Genomic DNA, 14,350 nt, shown 5'->3' with positions numbered 1-14,350 from the left:
GGATGGGAGCATATGTTGTTCTAGAACTTGGATATACCTTTCAGCATTGATGGTGCCTTTCCAGATGTGTAAGCTGCCCATGCCACACGCACTCATGCAACCCCATACCATCAGAGATGCAGGCTTCTGAACTGAGCGCTGATAACAACTTGGGTTGTCCTTGTCCTCTTTAGTCCGGATGACATGGCGTCCCAGTTTTCCAAAAAGAACTTCAAATTTTGATTCGTCTGACCACAGAACAGTTTTCCACTTTGCCACAGTCCATTAAATGAGCCTTGGCCCAGAGAAAATGCCTGCGCTTCTGGATCACGTTTAGATATGGCTTCTTTTTTGACCTATAGAGTTTTAGCCGGCAACGGCGAATGGCACGGTGGATTGTGTTCACCGACAATGTTTTCTGGAAGTATTCCTGAGCCCATGTTGTGATTTCCATTACAGTAGCATTCCTGTATGTGATGCAGTGCCGTCTAAGGGCCCGAAGATCACGGGCATCCAGTATGGTTTTCCGGCCTTGACCCTTACGCACAGAGATTGTTCCAGATTCTCTGAATCTTTGGATGATGTTATGCACTGTAGATGATGATAACTTCAAACTCTTTGCAGTTTTTCTCTGAGAAACTCCTTTCTGATATTGCTCCACTATTTTTCGCCGCAGCATTGGGGGAATTGGTGATCCTCTGCCCATCTTGTCTTCTGAGAGACACTGCCACTCTGAGAGGCTCTTTTTATACCCAATCATGTTGCCAATTGACCTAATAAGTTGCAAATTGGTCCTCCAGCTGTTCCTTATATGTACATTTAACTTTTCCGGCCTCTTATTGCTACCTGTCCCAACTTTTTTGGAATGTGTAGCTCTCATGAAATCCAAAATGAGCCAATATTTGGCATGACATTTCAAAATGTCTCACTTTCAACTTTTGATATGTTATCTATATTCTATTGTGAATAAAATATAAGTTTGAGATTTGTAAATTATTGCATTCCTTTTTTATTTACAATTTGTACAGTGTCCCAACTATTTTGGAATCGGGTTTGTACATAGTCATGCTACATGAATCAATACATCATCACATACCCAACAGCACAGAGATCCATGCTGTATATGTAGCGCTGTCCCCAACCACAGACTTTCCTCATTGACTGGTAGCCTAAGTTAACCTCCACACTTGCCTGAACACTTATATATCACACTATATACCATGATATGTGGCTAATAATAGCACACATTTATCTAAGTTAACATTAGAGTGAGCAGCCATGTAAAGTGTCTAACGTTAGGCTACTATTTACATGTTTGAAATGATAAGCCATGTTTGAAGTTAAAGAATGATAGACGAATGTTTGGATTTCCTGCCCAACATAATTACCAACTGTGTTAACTATCTGTCCAACATGACTTTGCCACTTCCTGTGGAGTGTTTTTATTTTCTGTGATCAACAGACCTATTCAAATTTGGTTGACAGAGTCTCTTCTTGTCGACTGTTCGGGGGCACACACTTAGTGGATTCATTATGTCGGACTCACCGCAGGTAACTCATAATCTGCAGTTGTTACTCCTGTCTCCTGACAAAAACATTGCATGCGGCACCTGTGGAGTGTGGAATGTTACTGGATCGCGCAGCCGCGCGTCTCTCACAAGGAACGTCATGGCAGTGATTGACAAGCCAGAGGGCCAATCGTTTACGCGATGATCGCGTAAATGATTGGCTGATGTTTTTAAGGCCCTACCTCGTGCACAGATGATGTATATTAATATTATTCCTTTCAGTGCACCTAATAAATAGTCTTTTATCAGTTAGTAAAGACAGTTTCAAGTAATATTGCAAAAATGTATAAAACAAAACATCCTCTTTAGCACCTTTAATAGTAAATTAATAGTTAATACATTTAAGATCATCATGTTTGCAGTGAAAAATATAGATCAGAATTGAAATATATATATATATTGTACTTTTAAATGGATCAAGCTACAGACATAATGATCTTATAATACATGATGCATTGCTGTGTCCATTATCACATAATTCCCATTTTTGCTTTAACATACAACACTGCAAAATCAAGCTGTTATATTCATATATTTATTGTCCAACATTCCCAATTTTTCTAATGCATGACATGTCCTTAATTTAATTTCATATGTTGGTATTAATTCAGTGTTTATAATCCAAATACTAGATCTTTTAAAGTATTTTAACCCAAACTGACTGGGTTTCTAGAGAGCAAAGGTTTTGTGAAAAAAGTGGAAGACTTAAACACAAAATAAACTGTTAAAAGGATTTGATGATCACTAGTGATAGTAATTTATTCTGTGTTGTCATCATTCAGGTTTGATTTCAGTTTTAATGTACGTTTTTTTTTTTTTTTTTAACAAAGCAAAAAAAAATGATATTGCCATAGAAACTAGTGGACCGCTTTCACCCCAAAATGGTGGAAACGCAGGGCTGCTGCTGGGCGCCGGTGTTGCAATGGAACGTTCTATTGACTGTCACTTCTTGTTAGTGTTTATTCTTTGTGGAGGGCCACAGGTTCAACCCAAATTAAACGCACCTGATCCAGCTAATCAAGTCCTTCAGGCTTATATGAAAACTACAGGGTGGGGTGGGGTGGGGTGTGTGTGTGTGTGTGTGTGTGTGTGTGTGTGTGTGTGTGTGTGTGTGTGTGTGTGTGTGTGTGTGTGTGTGTGTGTGTGTGTGTGTGTGGTGTTGGAGCAGGGTAGGAACTGAACTCTCCATGACCTGAGTTTTGCACCCCTGTACTAGAAAGTATGCGGTTTCGGAAGCAGCTACGGACTTCATGATGGTTCTCTTTTTCAGCTGTAGAAAAATCCTGAGGAATTTGAGACTAAAGATACTAATTAAACGTTTGAAACTTACTGCATACTAAAAGGAATGTAGCTACTGTCCCATCACCAGAAACACACATTCTTTTAGTGTGTAGAAGTATGTGATTTGGGAAGCGCCAGGGGCATCACTAGACCCTTTTTACCTCAGTACGAGCCCCAGCGAAATACTGCATATTACTGATAAATCCTTGTCTGATGGTGGAGATTACCATACACTGCCCTCCAAAAGTTTGGAAACAAAGTGTGGTTTTGGACGATATCAGCATAAATCCTTCTCATTTTTTGGTGCAAATACATTACAGTAACTTGACATTATCACTGAAGACCAGCAATAATAATTTTCATTTTGATTACATAATAATGGCAATATATACATGTCAAAGTCAGACATGCCCCTTTGCCAGCTGTGATGCTGGTTACTGGTTTAAACTTGGCCCACGTTTGTAAAAGATGTTTGGGTCAGCACACCTTAATAGCTTCAACAATTGATTGATAATTAAGTTTAGAATACAATGAACCAATCAGAACCCAGTTTAGGTCAGATAGCTGCTAATGCTGGATATTTTGATGAATCGAAAATTTACTTTTTTTCTATGTATAAACTGTTTATGTAATAAAATATGTTTTCGTAGTTTGTGTTGTCCCTTATCAGTGCAAAATTATCACTAATTAAAAAGGATTCATGCCAATATTGTCCAAAACCCCACTTTTCTAGGGCGTTTCCAAACTTTTGGAGGGCAGTGTATACCAATCTGAGAATCATTTCTCCTGATAATATTTCAGCAATCATGTCATGCAAGTTTTCTATCAACGTGCGATGCCAGCAATCTCTCTTTTGAATTAATTTGTCAAATAGGTTTGCCCATCTGAAGTTCTGAGATTCTATTTGATTCAGTTTCATCATTCGGTTTCATCCTAATTAATTTAAACTACTACAAAAAAATATTTTATTTTGTTTATTTTAATGCACACATTCACTTTTATTTACATGTCTCGCGTCTCGCACGCAGTCGTGTTCGCGCATCTTTCAAAGTATACTAAACTACGGATACGTCTGGATGACCGAGTTCGACACATGCGCAGTACATTTTTTTCTATACTCTACCAGACATCGTGTCATCAACGGGACATTCGCTGGGCAGGATCGGAGAAGAAAAATAGCACATCCACCATTCAGAAGACACACCAAAAGAACAAGAATCAAAAACGATGGAGAAGGTTATGTTTCTGAGTTTACTCGTCTTGTTTTTGAATCGCTCTTTACACACACTTCTTCGATGACTGCACTGTACTATGCGTATTGCAACCTAGTGGACTCTTCTGTCCTGCTTGTGCATGCGCTGTCGCACGTGCACCGTCCGCACGGTCTTGAAATTTGGGCTGCACGTGGACGGGGTGTATACTGTTGTATAGGGTGTATGCCAAAGTATACTTTGGGCTTAACGCTTCTCATTTATTTGAAAGGTTGACGTCTAGGGCTGGACCCAAATATTAGAATATTCGGACCATGCGTTGCCGAACTGAATTTAGGGTTCCATTGTGTCCTTCACTCGCATTGCTCATGGCAGAAGTTTAAAAATTCCCAAATTTTCAAGCGCCAACACAGGCGTCAGCCAATCAGATCATCTTATGCAAATACCCCAGGTCAGACACTAGCCAATTGCGTTCATGCAACACCAGAAAGTAATGTGATTGTCTGTTGTCACTATGGCGGTAGCTTCAGACACATTTGGCCAAATCTAATTATTGGGGATGGACTTGTCCAACTCAGTGTCAATGGTGGTTACGAACTCAAATCAAAATAGTAACGGAATATTTATTTTATAAGAAAGAAAACAATCTTCTGCAGTTTATCAGCAATGAAGCGGCTCTTTACTGCGCGTGATGCCTGTGAGTGACCCTGTACTGCTGGCAAAGATACGTTGTATCCATAACAGTATCAAAATATGGAAACACTGTTTTTCTGACGGGGGCCTGCATACTTCAGTACTAATGAAAGGCTAGAAATGTCTCTGAGAAACACTCGATGAGACAGCAAAAGTTCCTCAGGGTTTCTGACAGCATGATGGTTAATGAACTGGGCTACAAAAGTGCACAGACCCAGAGATAACCCAGGATCTGAGATCACAACACTGCTCTATCACCGAAGTACTTAAACTGCTCCTGTGGGACGCCCCTAACATCCGATTGCAGCTCTGTTAGATGAAAAGAGTTTGTCAAATGTAGGAAAAATGCCTGTATCTCTCCCTTGAGCTATCAGCTTATGATTAACAAGTGTCACTAACAGGTTAACACATGCCACCATGTTAATACTGGATAAATCCACAGAAAAGACCAGCTAGACCAGTCTTGCAGATTCAGACCTTTCACCAGTATATTGTTCCTGCCAATAAATGCTTATTAAAACAGAAAAGGGTGTGTGCAGTGACCCACCACTCTTCAGATGTTGTGTAGCGTCTAAGGTCAGGCAGGATCCCACAGTAAAAGATTCTCACCTGGAAATCCTCCAGAGGAAACTGCAGCATGTCCCTGAGTCCATCACTGAGGATCTGAGTCTTCCTCTGCACCAGCACACTCTCATAGTCCAGAGGCTCCACCACACGCGGCTTCACCTGAAAACACACACACATTTCATATTCCAGGGGCAGACAAAGTGAATAAAAACTGAATTAGCACAATCAAATGAGGCAAGGGTTGATCCATAAAGTCCCATAAAGAAATATTATTCCAATGAGCAGGACACCTCATGATACGCCATTGTGACCGTTTTAACAGAGTCAATGGTGTTCAATGGAAACATTGTCTGAAAAGTCAAGCTCCCTTTGCTCCAGTAAGAGTTGAGTTCAGGAACTTCAAATCCCACTGATTTTTTTTTAAGAGATAAAAGGAGTTTTTACGATAACAAATGAACTCTGAGGTTATTAAGTGATGAAATCAGTTTAAATGTAAATTGAAATTGAAATTCCCATGAATAACTACACTACCCATAATCCTGAAGACAGCTCCACCAATCAGAGTAGTCGCTGTTACGATGGGAAGAGAAATCACAGCCCGAACCACCCTTGTTGGTCTAGTTGGTCTTTCTACATATATGTCATTTTGTATTTGATGGTAGTAGTTCATATTTTCTCAAACACCTATTTTTAATTTAAAATCAAAGTTTGTAAGGTTTGATTCAATTCACGGATTTGAATCTTTAATAAATGAGAAAAATACTGATCAAAACCAAAACTGAAATAGCAGGGAATCAATGTTATGCTCTATTGTGCAGTGATAACATCCTCCCTTTTTTCTCATTTCGTTCTGTAAAATAATAAATTGGTGATCTCTGAAGAATATGAGAATTTTGGACGAGGATCTCGGTAATATGTTTCCACTGATATTATATAGGAGGAATCTGGGAGTGTGTGTAAGACTAAGTGAGATAACACAGTCCACTCACACATCTGGGAGTGATATTGGTAAAATGACCTCAGATGCAGGTCTCCATGGAGACAGAGTTGTTTTGTTGATGATATCATAACTGGATAGACCAATGAAAGGGCAGAATTTCACACAAACACAACGAGCACCAGCTTCACTTCTGTACAACATCAAAGCCTCCACACACCATATAAAATCACCATCAACCACTTCAATCCTGCCAGTGTGTGTGTGTGTGTGTGTGTGTGTGTGTGTCATGAGCATACAAATCAAGATTCTCAAACTCAGACTAATCCAGACTAAGCCTGTGGCAACATTTAGGTAACACTTTATTTTATGGTCTTTTAACTAGTTGCTTATTAGCTGCATATTACTAGGATATTGGCTGTTTATTAGTACTTATTAAGCACATATTAATGCCTTATTCTGCATGATCATATTCTACATCCCTTAATCCTTCCCAATACCTAAACTTAACAACTACCTTACTAACTATAAATAAGCAGTAATAAGGCGTTTATTGAGGGAAAAGTCATAGTTAATAGTTTATATGTGTTCCCTATACTAAAGTGTTACCGTGAACATAACGTTACGTCGCTTCTTGCATGGTTCACAACACTTTCAAAGTGAAATGTCCAGTGAGTGGCGCTAAAAACGTAATACTGTCACGTTTGTAAACAACGTACCACCTACACTGAACCTAACCAATCACGTTAAAGGGTTAGTTCACCCAAAAATGAAATTTCTAATTACTCACCCTCATGTCGTTCCACACTGTAAGACCTTCGTTTATCTTCAGAAAACAAATTAAGATATTTTTGATAAAATCCAAGAGTTTTTCTTTTTCATCCCCCATAGAAAGTAACGTAATTGTCCAGAAAGGTACAAAAGACATTGTTAAAATAGTCCATGTGACTACAGTGGTTCAACCTTAATTTTATGAATCGACAAGAATACTTTGTGCGCAAAAACAAAACAAAAATAACGAGTTTATTCAACAGTTTCTTCTCTTCCCGGTCATTCTTCTATGCAGTTTTTGTTGTTAACACAGTGCAGCGATACCGTTGTTCAACGAAGGACTTGCAAGTTTGGAACGACATGAAGGCGAGTAATTAACAGGGCTGGGACAATACATTGATGCACTGAGAATCAAGAAATGACTCGAGCAATTCTGATATTTTCCAAATTGTATTGTGATTCTCTCTCAAATCGATTCTGAGCTTAGTTTTTAACAGCAGATGGCGCTGCGTGCTTTAGAAACACACACACTCTCCAATTCCTTACACACACCACTTAAACCTTCTATAAAATAATCATCCATGAAGTTCGAAAAGGTTGAAGTGAATTACAAAGGTGGGCTGTTTACATTAAAGGGGCTCTATGTAATAATGACACCCAGTGTTCAAAATAGGTACTGCAGTCCAAATTCAAAATATTGTTTGCCCCGCCCCCTCGTTCAAAGACGCAGGTTGCCAGCAACAATAGGGAGCGCAATTGACAATGAAAACTGAGGAGACGTACACACTGTAAGCTGATGAGTTGATTTATCTGTTTTAATATGCTTTTGTTCATAGAGATATTTAGATGGATGCAGAGGCTTTTTAGGTCTGGAAGTATCTGCGATTCTCTGACCCAGTTTGTTTTCTGGTTTCCATGGTTGCAATATGCGTTTTCCGCCAACTGGCAACCTGTGATGTTGAAATACTATTGGATAAACTGCAGCACATGGTTTCGCACAGACCAAAACAAAGACAGACATTCCGACACGGAACACACATTTCAAAGTAGAATGTCTGGCTGTAGCACTGTTTTTCTGAGAAACAAGTAGGTGAACTTGGCGTGTTTCCTAAATATCTGCAAACATTAACGCATATTTTTATGGGTTATTAAAGTAAAAATCTTACAAAGAGCCCCTTTAATCTTGCATCATAAAAGCATTCTGAGGTCCAAGTACTCAGCCGAACGCACGAGCGCTCTTCTTCATGAGCATTTGAGCATGCGGTTAAAAAATAGCCTAGAGCGCCATCTCAGCCTAAGCTCAGAATCGATTTGGGATGCATTTGGAAAATATCAGAAACAATGCACGAATCGCAATGCATCGATAAATTGTCCCAGCCCTAATTAATGACAGAATTTTCATTTTTGGGTGAACTAAACCTTTAAGTTAAAAACGCATTTGCTGAAGCAACCATGACATTTTATCCTGCTTCTACAAGTCTCTGAGCTCTTTTATCGTGACGTGTTTTTCATATCGAAAGTGCAGTGCTGTACCAGCTGAGCTACTGAGAAAATTTACTATATCAGAAAAGCCAAACACATGGAGCTTACTGCAAACATCAAAATGTATTTGTTTACAAATCATGCACCACGGTAAAAGTGTTTGGAGGTCATAACACCATGCAAAAACAAGTCTTTATTAACCAATGATCATAACTTGTGTGAAAAGGAATAAAAGTTGCTAGTGCTTTTACTGACACCAGTGTTCGTTTCAGCAGTGAATTGTACAGTATGTACAGGTATGTTTTGCAAATAATGTATAGAGGCACGTTTTCCACTGAACCTGAGCAGAGAAACAGCTGTCCAGGGAAATGAAGTGGATGTGATTGTATGTTTGTGAGTGTTCACAGACATATTTCAGACATTCAGCAGTTTAATCTTTAACACAGATATGAGAGAGCTGAGTTACAGTCATATGACTGAAAGCTGATTTTATTGTTGCTATAATGAAACTAAACACAAAGGTACAAACTCACTCTAGAGCAGTTTCAGGGAGTAATGACCTAAACACAGAGATGCTACTAACTTCATCTTTCTGGAGTGTAAACTGTGACTCAGCTGTTGTCACAATACATTAATAAGCTTTACATTGCTCATCACTCTCACCAATTTAATCACAACTATGCCTTCACTACTTTATTTTAAATGGCCCTGCTGTGTGACAACTGCATTAGAGGTACAATTATTATATATGATTAATGTGCTTACTATTTCTAACTTACTATTTCCAATTATAACAATTATATATATATATATATATATATATATATATATATATATATATATATATATATATATATATATATATATATATATATATATATATATATATATAGTCCAAAAGTTTGTTAACTCTATATATATATATAGTCCAAAACTGTTTGGTAACTCTCTACTTAAAGCTTTTATGTATAATGTATTATAAAAAAATATATATATATTTTTTTTTTAAATGTAATGCATTAATCATGCCTTGTAATGCATTGATTGGATGGCTTCATGAATAATTGTAACCAGTTATAATATATTATAATACACCTTTAGAAAGTATAATGCATTAAAACATGACAAACAACCAGTTTCAGATATAACAAAGAATCATAATAATATTATTATGCATTTTAACTTACAATTACAATTATTTTGCAAAAGGCATATATAAAGTGTTACCAACTGTTTTAAAACACATTTTACTATATATATATATATATATATATATATATATACACAGTACAGTCCAAAAGTTTGGAACCACTAAGATTTTTAATGTTTTTAAAAGAAGTTTCGTCTGCTCACCAAGGCTACATTTATTTAATTAAAAATACAGTAAAAAACAGTAATATTGTGAAATATTATTACAATTTAAAATAACTGTGTACTATTTAAATATATTTGACAAAGTAATTTATTGCTGTGATGCAAAGCTGAATTTTCAGCATCGTTACTCCAGTCTTCAGTGTCACATGATCCTTCAGAAATCACTCTAATATGCTGATTTGCTGATCAATAAACATTTATGATTATTTTCAATGTTGAAAACAGTTGTGTACTTTTTTTTTCAGGATTCCTTGATGAATAGAAAGTTCAAAAGAACAGCATTTATCTGAAATACAAAGCTTCTGTAGCATTATACACTACCGTTCAAAAGTTTGGGGTCAGTAAGAATTTTTATTTTTATTTTTTTGAAAAGAAATTAAAGAAATGAATACTTTTATTCAGCAAGGATGCATTAAATCAATCAAAAGTGGCAGTAAAGACATTTATAATGTTACAAAAGATTAGATTTCAGATAAACACTGTTCTTTTGAACTTTCTATTCATCAAATAATCCTGAAAAAAAATATTGTACACAAATATTTTGTACAATTGTACACATTAAATGTTTCTTGAGCAGCAGATCAGCATATTAGAATGATTTCTGAAGGATCATGTGACACTGAAGACTGGAGTAATGATGCTGAAAATTCAGCTTTGATCACAGGAATAAATTACTTTGTCAAATATATTCAAATAGAAAACAGTTATTTTAAATTGTAATAATATTTCACAATATTACTGTTTTTTACTGTATTTTTAATTAAATAAATGTAGCCTTGGTGAGCAGACGAAACTTCTTTTAAAAACATTAAAAATCTTAGTGGTTCCAAACTTTTGGACTGTACTGTATATATATATATATATATATATATATATATATATATATATATATATATATATATATATATATATATATATATATAGTAAAATGTGTTTTAAAACAGTTGGTAACACTTTATATATGCCTTTTGCAAAATAATTGTAATTGTAAGTTAAAATGCATAATAATATTATTATGATTCTTTGTTATATCTGAAACTGGTTGTTTGTCATGTTTTAATGCATTATACTTTCTAAAGGTGTATTATAATATATTATAACTGGTTACAATTATTCATGAAGCCATCCAATCAATGCATTACAAGGCATGATTAATGCATTACATTTAAAAAAAATATATATATTTTTTTTTTTATAATACATTATACATAAAAGCTTTAAGTAGAGAGTTACCAAACAGTTTTAGATGGAGTATAGTACGTCACAGTGTGTGTACAAACACAAATGGGAAAGACACACACCTTTATTTATTCCTGGGAACATGAATGGGACAATGTTTGCACAGTTGTGTTGTGTTCAAAATGACATTACTGTGGCTAAGTGTGTGTGTGTTTGTGTTTGTATGTGTGTGAGAACTTACAGTATTTTGCATTAGAAACTTCTAACTGCAAACCAATTAGAAAACACACACACACACACATGAAGAGCTGTGTGAATGTGTGTTTATTTCTTCACACAACTGTACTCTGAAACATAGACACTTCAACTGAGCACAACAGACTCACAAATTACTGTACAGCGCACTCGGTTTCCAGAATAAAGTTCATAAGTCAGCAGAACAGCAGAATATATTGGATTAAGCTGACAGCAGGAAAGACGTACACATGTGAGATGATGGAAGCGTGTGTGATCTCCTTATAAATCATCTCAACACGTTCACCTCTCTCTTCTGAGGACCAGAGACCTCTCCAGCCTGAAAGATGATCTCAACTCTATTGTGTGTGTGTGTGTGTGTGTGTGTGTGTGTGTGTGTGTGTGTGTGTGTGTGTGTGTGTGTGTGTGACAGACAATGTGAGTCTGGACTCAGGCGATAATCCTGGATGAGATATTCAAGACCTTTTTTAACCCTTAAAACTTCCACCACTGTAATACCATGACATTCCTTCCAGATACGGCACCGTTGGAGTCGGTAAGATTCATTAAAGTTTTTGAACAAAGTCTCTTCTGCTCATCAAGGCTGTATTTACTTGAGCAAAAATACAGTAAAAACTGTAATATCGTGAAATATGATTACAATTTAAAATAGTGTCTTTACTTCAGTGTCACATGACCCTTCAGAAATCATTCTAATATGATGATTAGACGCTAAAGAAACATTTATGGCCAGTATCAATGTTGAAAACAGTTGTGCCGATTCATATTTTTGTGGAAACTGATTTTTTTTCAGGATCCTTTAATGAATAGTAAGTTCAAAAGAACAGCATTAATTTATACAGTCTGTCACTGATCAATTGAATGAATTCTTGATGAATAAAAATCTTCACTATTTAAAGAACCCAAACTTTTAAACAGTAGTTGGAGTAACATGTAAATACACCATACAGCACCACATCAATGCTATATATCATGATCTGACACCATCACTGTACCATCACACCACAATAATACTTTTTAGTGAAAAAAAGTTTCAACCCAAAACCTTTAAACTGCTCGGTTAAACTGCTCGATTAAATGGCTTAATCAATAACTTTAAACAACCATCTATCACAACCACACCTCAGTTTTTCATAAAGTTGTTTTGCTTTGACTCAACTTACATTTGAATTATCACAGAATTGATTAAAAGGCTATCGAAGCATCACAAAATTGAGTCTGATCATCACAAATCTGACTGCAAAAGGTGGATTGACTATTAAACTATCACACAGTTGACTGACTGAATAAAAGAAATCAATCACTGCTGACTATCACAAAATTGCTCAACTATCAAACTACAATAAATGTAATTAACTCTCAATCTGACTGATGGTCAAACATTCATAAACTGTTTGAACAAGGCAGATTCACCAATGAAAACAATGACTATCAAAAGCTTCCACTCAAGACTTCCCTCAGTTAAAGACGCTCCCGGGAGTTTACACGAGCGCACTAACCTTCCCCTGAGGACCCGAGCCGTCCTGCTCTTCCTCCAGCACGGGAACATATTTAAACTGCTGAGGAGACTCGATCACCAGCTCTTTCTTGGGCGCTTTCCCCGTCCTGCCCTGCATGACTACAAACTCCTGTCAGATGAACTCTCCACATCCAAGCGTGTCCTGTTGAATGTGCAGTTGTGAGCCTGCGGAGAGAGATCTCAGCATGTCCAGCAGCCCGCTGCTCTCTCCAAAACACACTGGACACGAGCCTCACCTCACGCTCTGACTGAAGACAGACCGCCCCTCCCACACACACACACACACATTCCTTCCCCCAGTCACACGGCCTCACGGGATCCACCTGCACGCTAATGACAGTGTCCCGACAGACACACACACATTCCACGACAGGAAAACTCATCCTGAGAGGCTGGAGATCTGAGGTACGTCTCATTTAAGTATCAAGTTTGTCTAATTTGTTTTTCCCACTCTTAAAAATAAAGCTTATTTATTGGCATTGATGGTTCCATAAAGATCCTTTGGAACATCTATGGAACCTTTTCATTCCATGGAAGGTTTTTCACAGTGAAAAAGGTTCTTTAGATCATTAAAATTCTCTTTATACTAAGAAAAAGTCGTTCTCTTAAGAGCTGATCACTGAAAGGTTCTTTGGGGAACCAAAAATGGTTCTTCTATCAGTGTGAAAACCCCCTTTCAAGGGGCTTTCGCATCAGATAGTTATACACTAAAAAAATGCTGGGTTAAAAACAACCCATGTTGGGTTGAAAATGGACAAACCCAGTGATTTGGTTGTTTTAACCCAACGGTTGGGTTAAATGTCTCAACGTGCTGGGTCTTTTTTTATTTAACTCAACTATTGTTTAAAAAATACGACATATCTGGCTTAAAATGCACTCAAAATAGGTTGGAAATTAAAAATCAGACACATAATTAGTAGAGAACAATTTTATAAATGTTTATTGATTAATTGTTATCCATTAAACTTATTAATAAATGTTCATTTCCAACATATTTTGGGTTCATTTTAATCAAGCAATATAGTCATTTTTAAACAATAGTTGAGTTAAATAAAACTACCCAAACATTTAACCCAACCGCTGGGTTAAAACAACCCAAGTTGGGTTGAAAATGGACAAACCCAGTGATTTGGTTGTTTTAACCCAGCTGTTGGGTTGAACCCAAAATAGGTTGAAAGTTAAAAATCAGACACAATTTAATAAATGTTTATTGATTAATTATTATTCATTAGACTTATTAATAAATGAAGAGTTTGGTTCCAAAACGCGATAAACGCCATTTTCAAAAAATTGAGTTTCCGCCAAAATCTGTATTGTATCTGGTCGGCATTGAAAAGTAATTTATTTATTTTGCGCAAAATACGATATCCGTCGTGTTATTCTGTCATGTTTTCTCCCTTTCTTCCCAAAACGCGACAAACGCCAGTCTCCTTTTTCTGCAGATATCCGCTCAACCAATCACAGCGCACCATTCCACCCACTGTAAACATTAAAGGCTTTTTTAAAAGCCGTTTTTAATACCAATGTACTCGGC

General features: G+C 36.7%; 1 protein-coding gene across 7 annotated transcripts in view; it reads right to left on the bottom strand.

Annotated features, from left to right (window-relative positions):
- Window positions 1–14,350, bottom strand: part of zmp:0000001200 (dedicator of cytokinesis protein 9) — a 115,513-nt gene that overhangs the window by 68,737 nt on the left and 32,426 nt on the right. For 3 of the 7 annotated variants that reach the window (XM_048192705.1, XM_048192703.1, XM_048192704.1), the window contains exon 2: window positions 5,342–5,458. In XM_048192705.1, the coding sequence (XP_048048662.1) occupies window positions 5,342–5,458 (117 nt within the window). Of the gene's footprint in view, window positions 1–5,341; window positions 5,459–12,796; window positions 13,066–14,350 lie in introns of those variants that run through there. The other 4 variants (XM_048192702.1, XM_048192701.1, XM_048192699.1 and 1 more) reach the window with 2 other exon arrangements.

This window comes from Megalobrama amblycephala, linkage group LG6 (genome assembly GCF_018812025.1).
Source record: "Megalobrama amblycephala isolate DHTTF-2021 linkage group LG6, ASM1881202v1, whole genome shotgun sequence".
Classification (NCBI taxonomy): Eukaryota; Metazoa; Chordata; class Actinopteri; order Cypriniformes; family Xenocyprididae; genus Megalobrama; species Megalobrama amblycephala.
The sequence above is the reverse complement of the archived record's forward strand: the minus strand, read 5'-3'. Positions and strand labels throughout refer to the sequence as shown.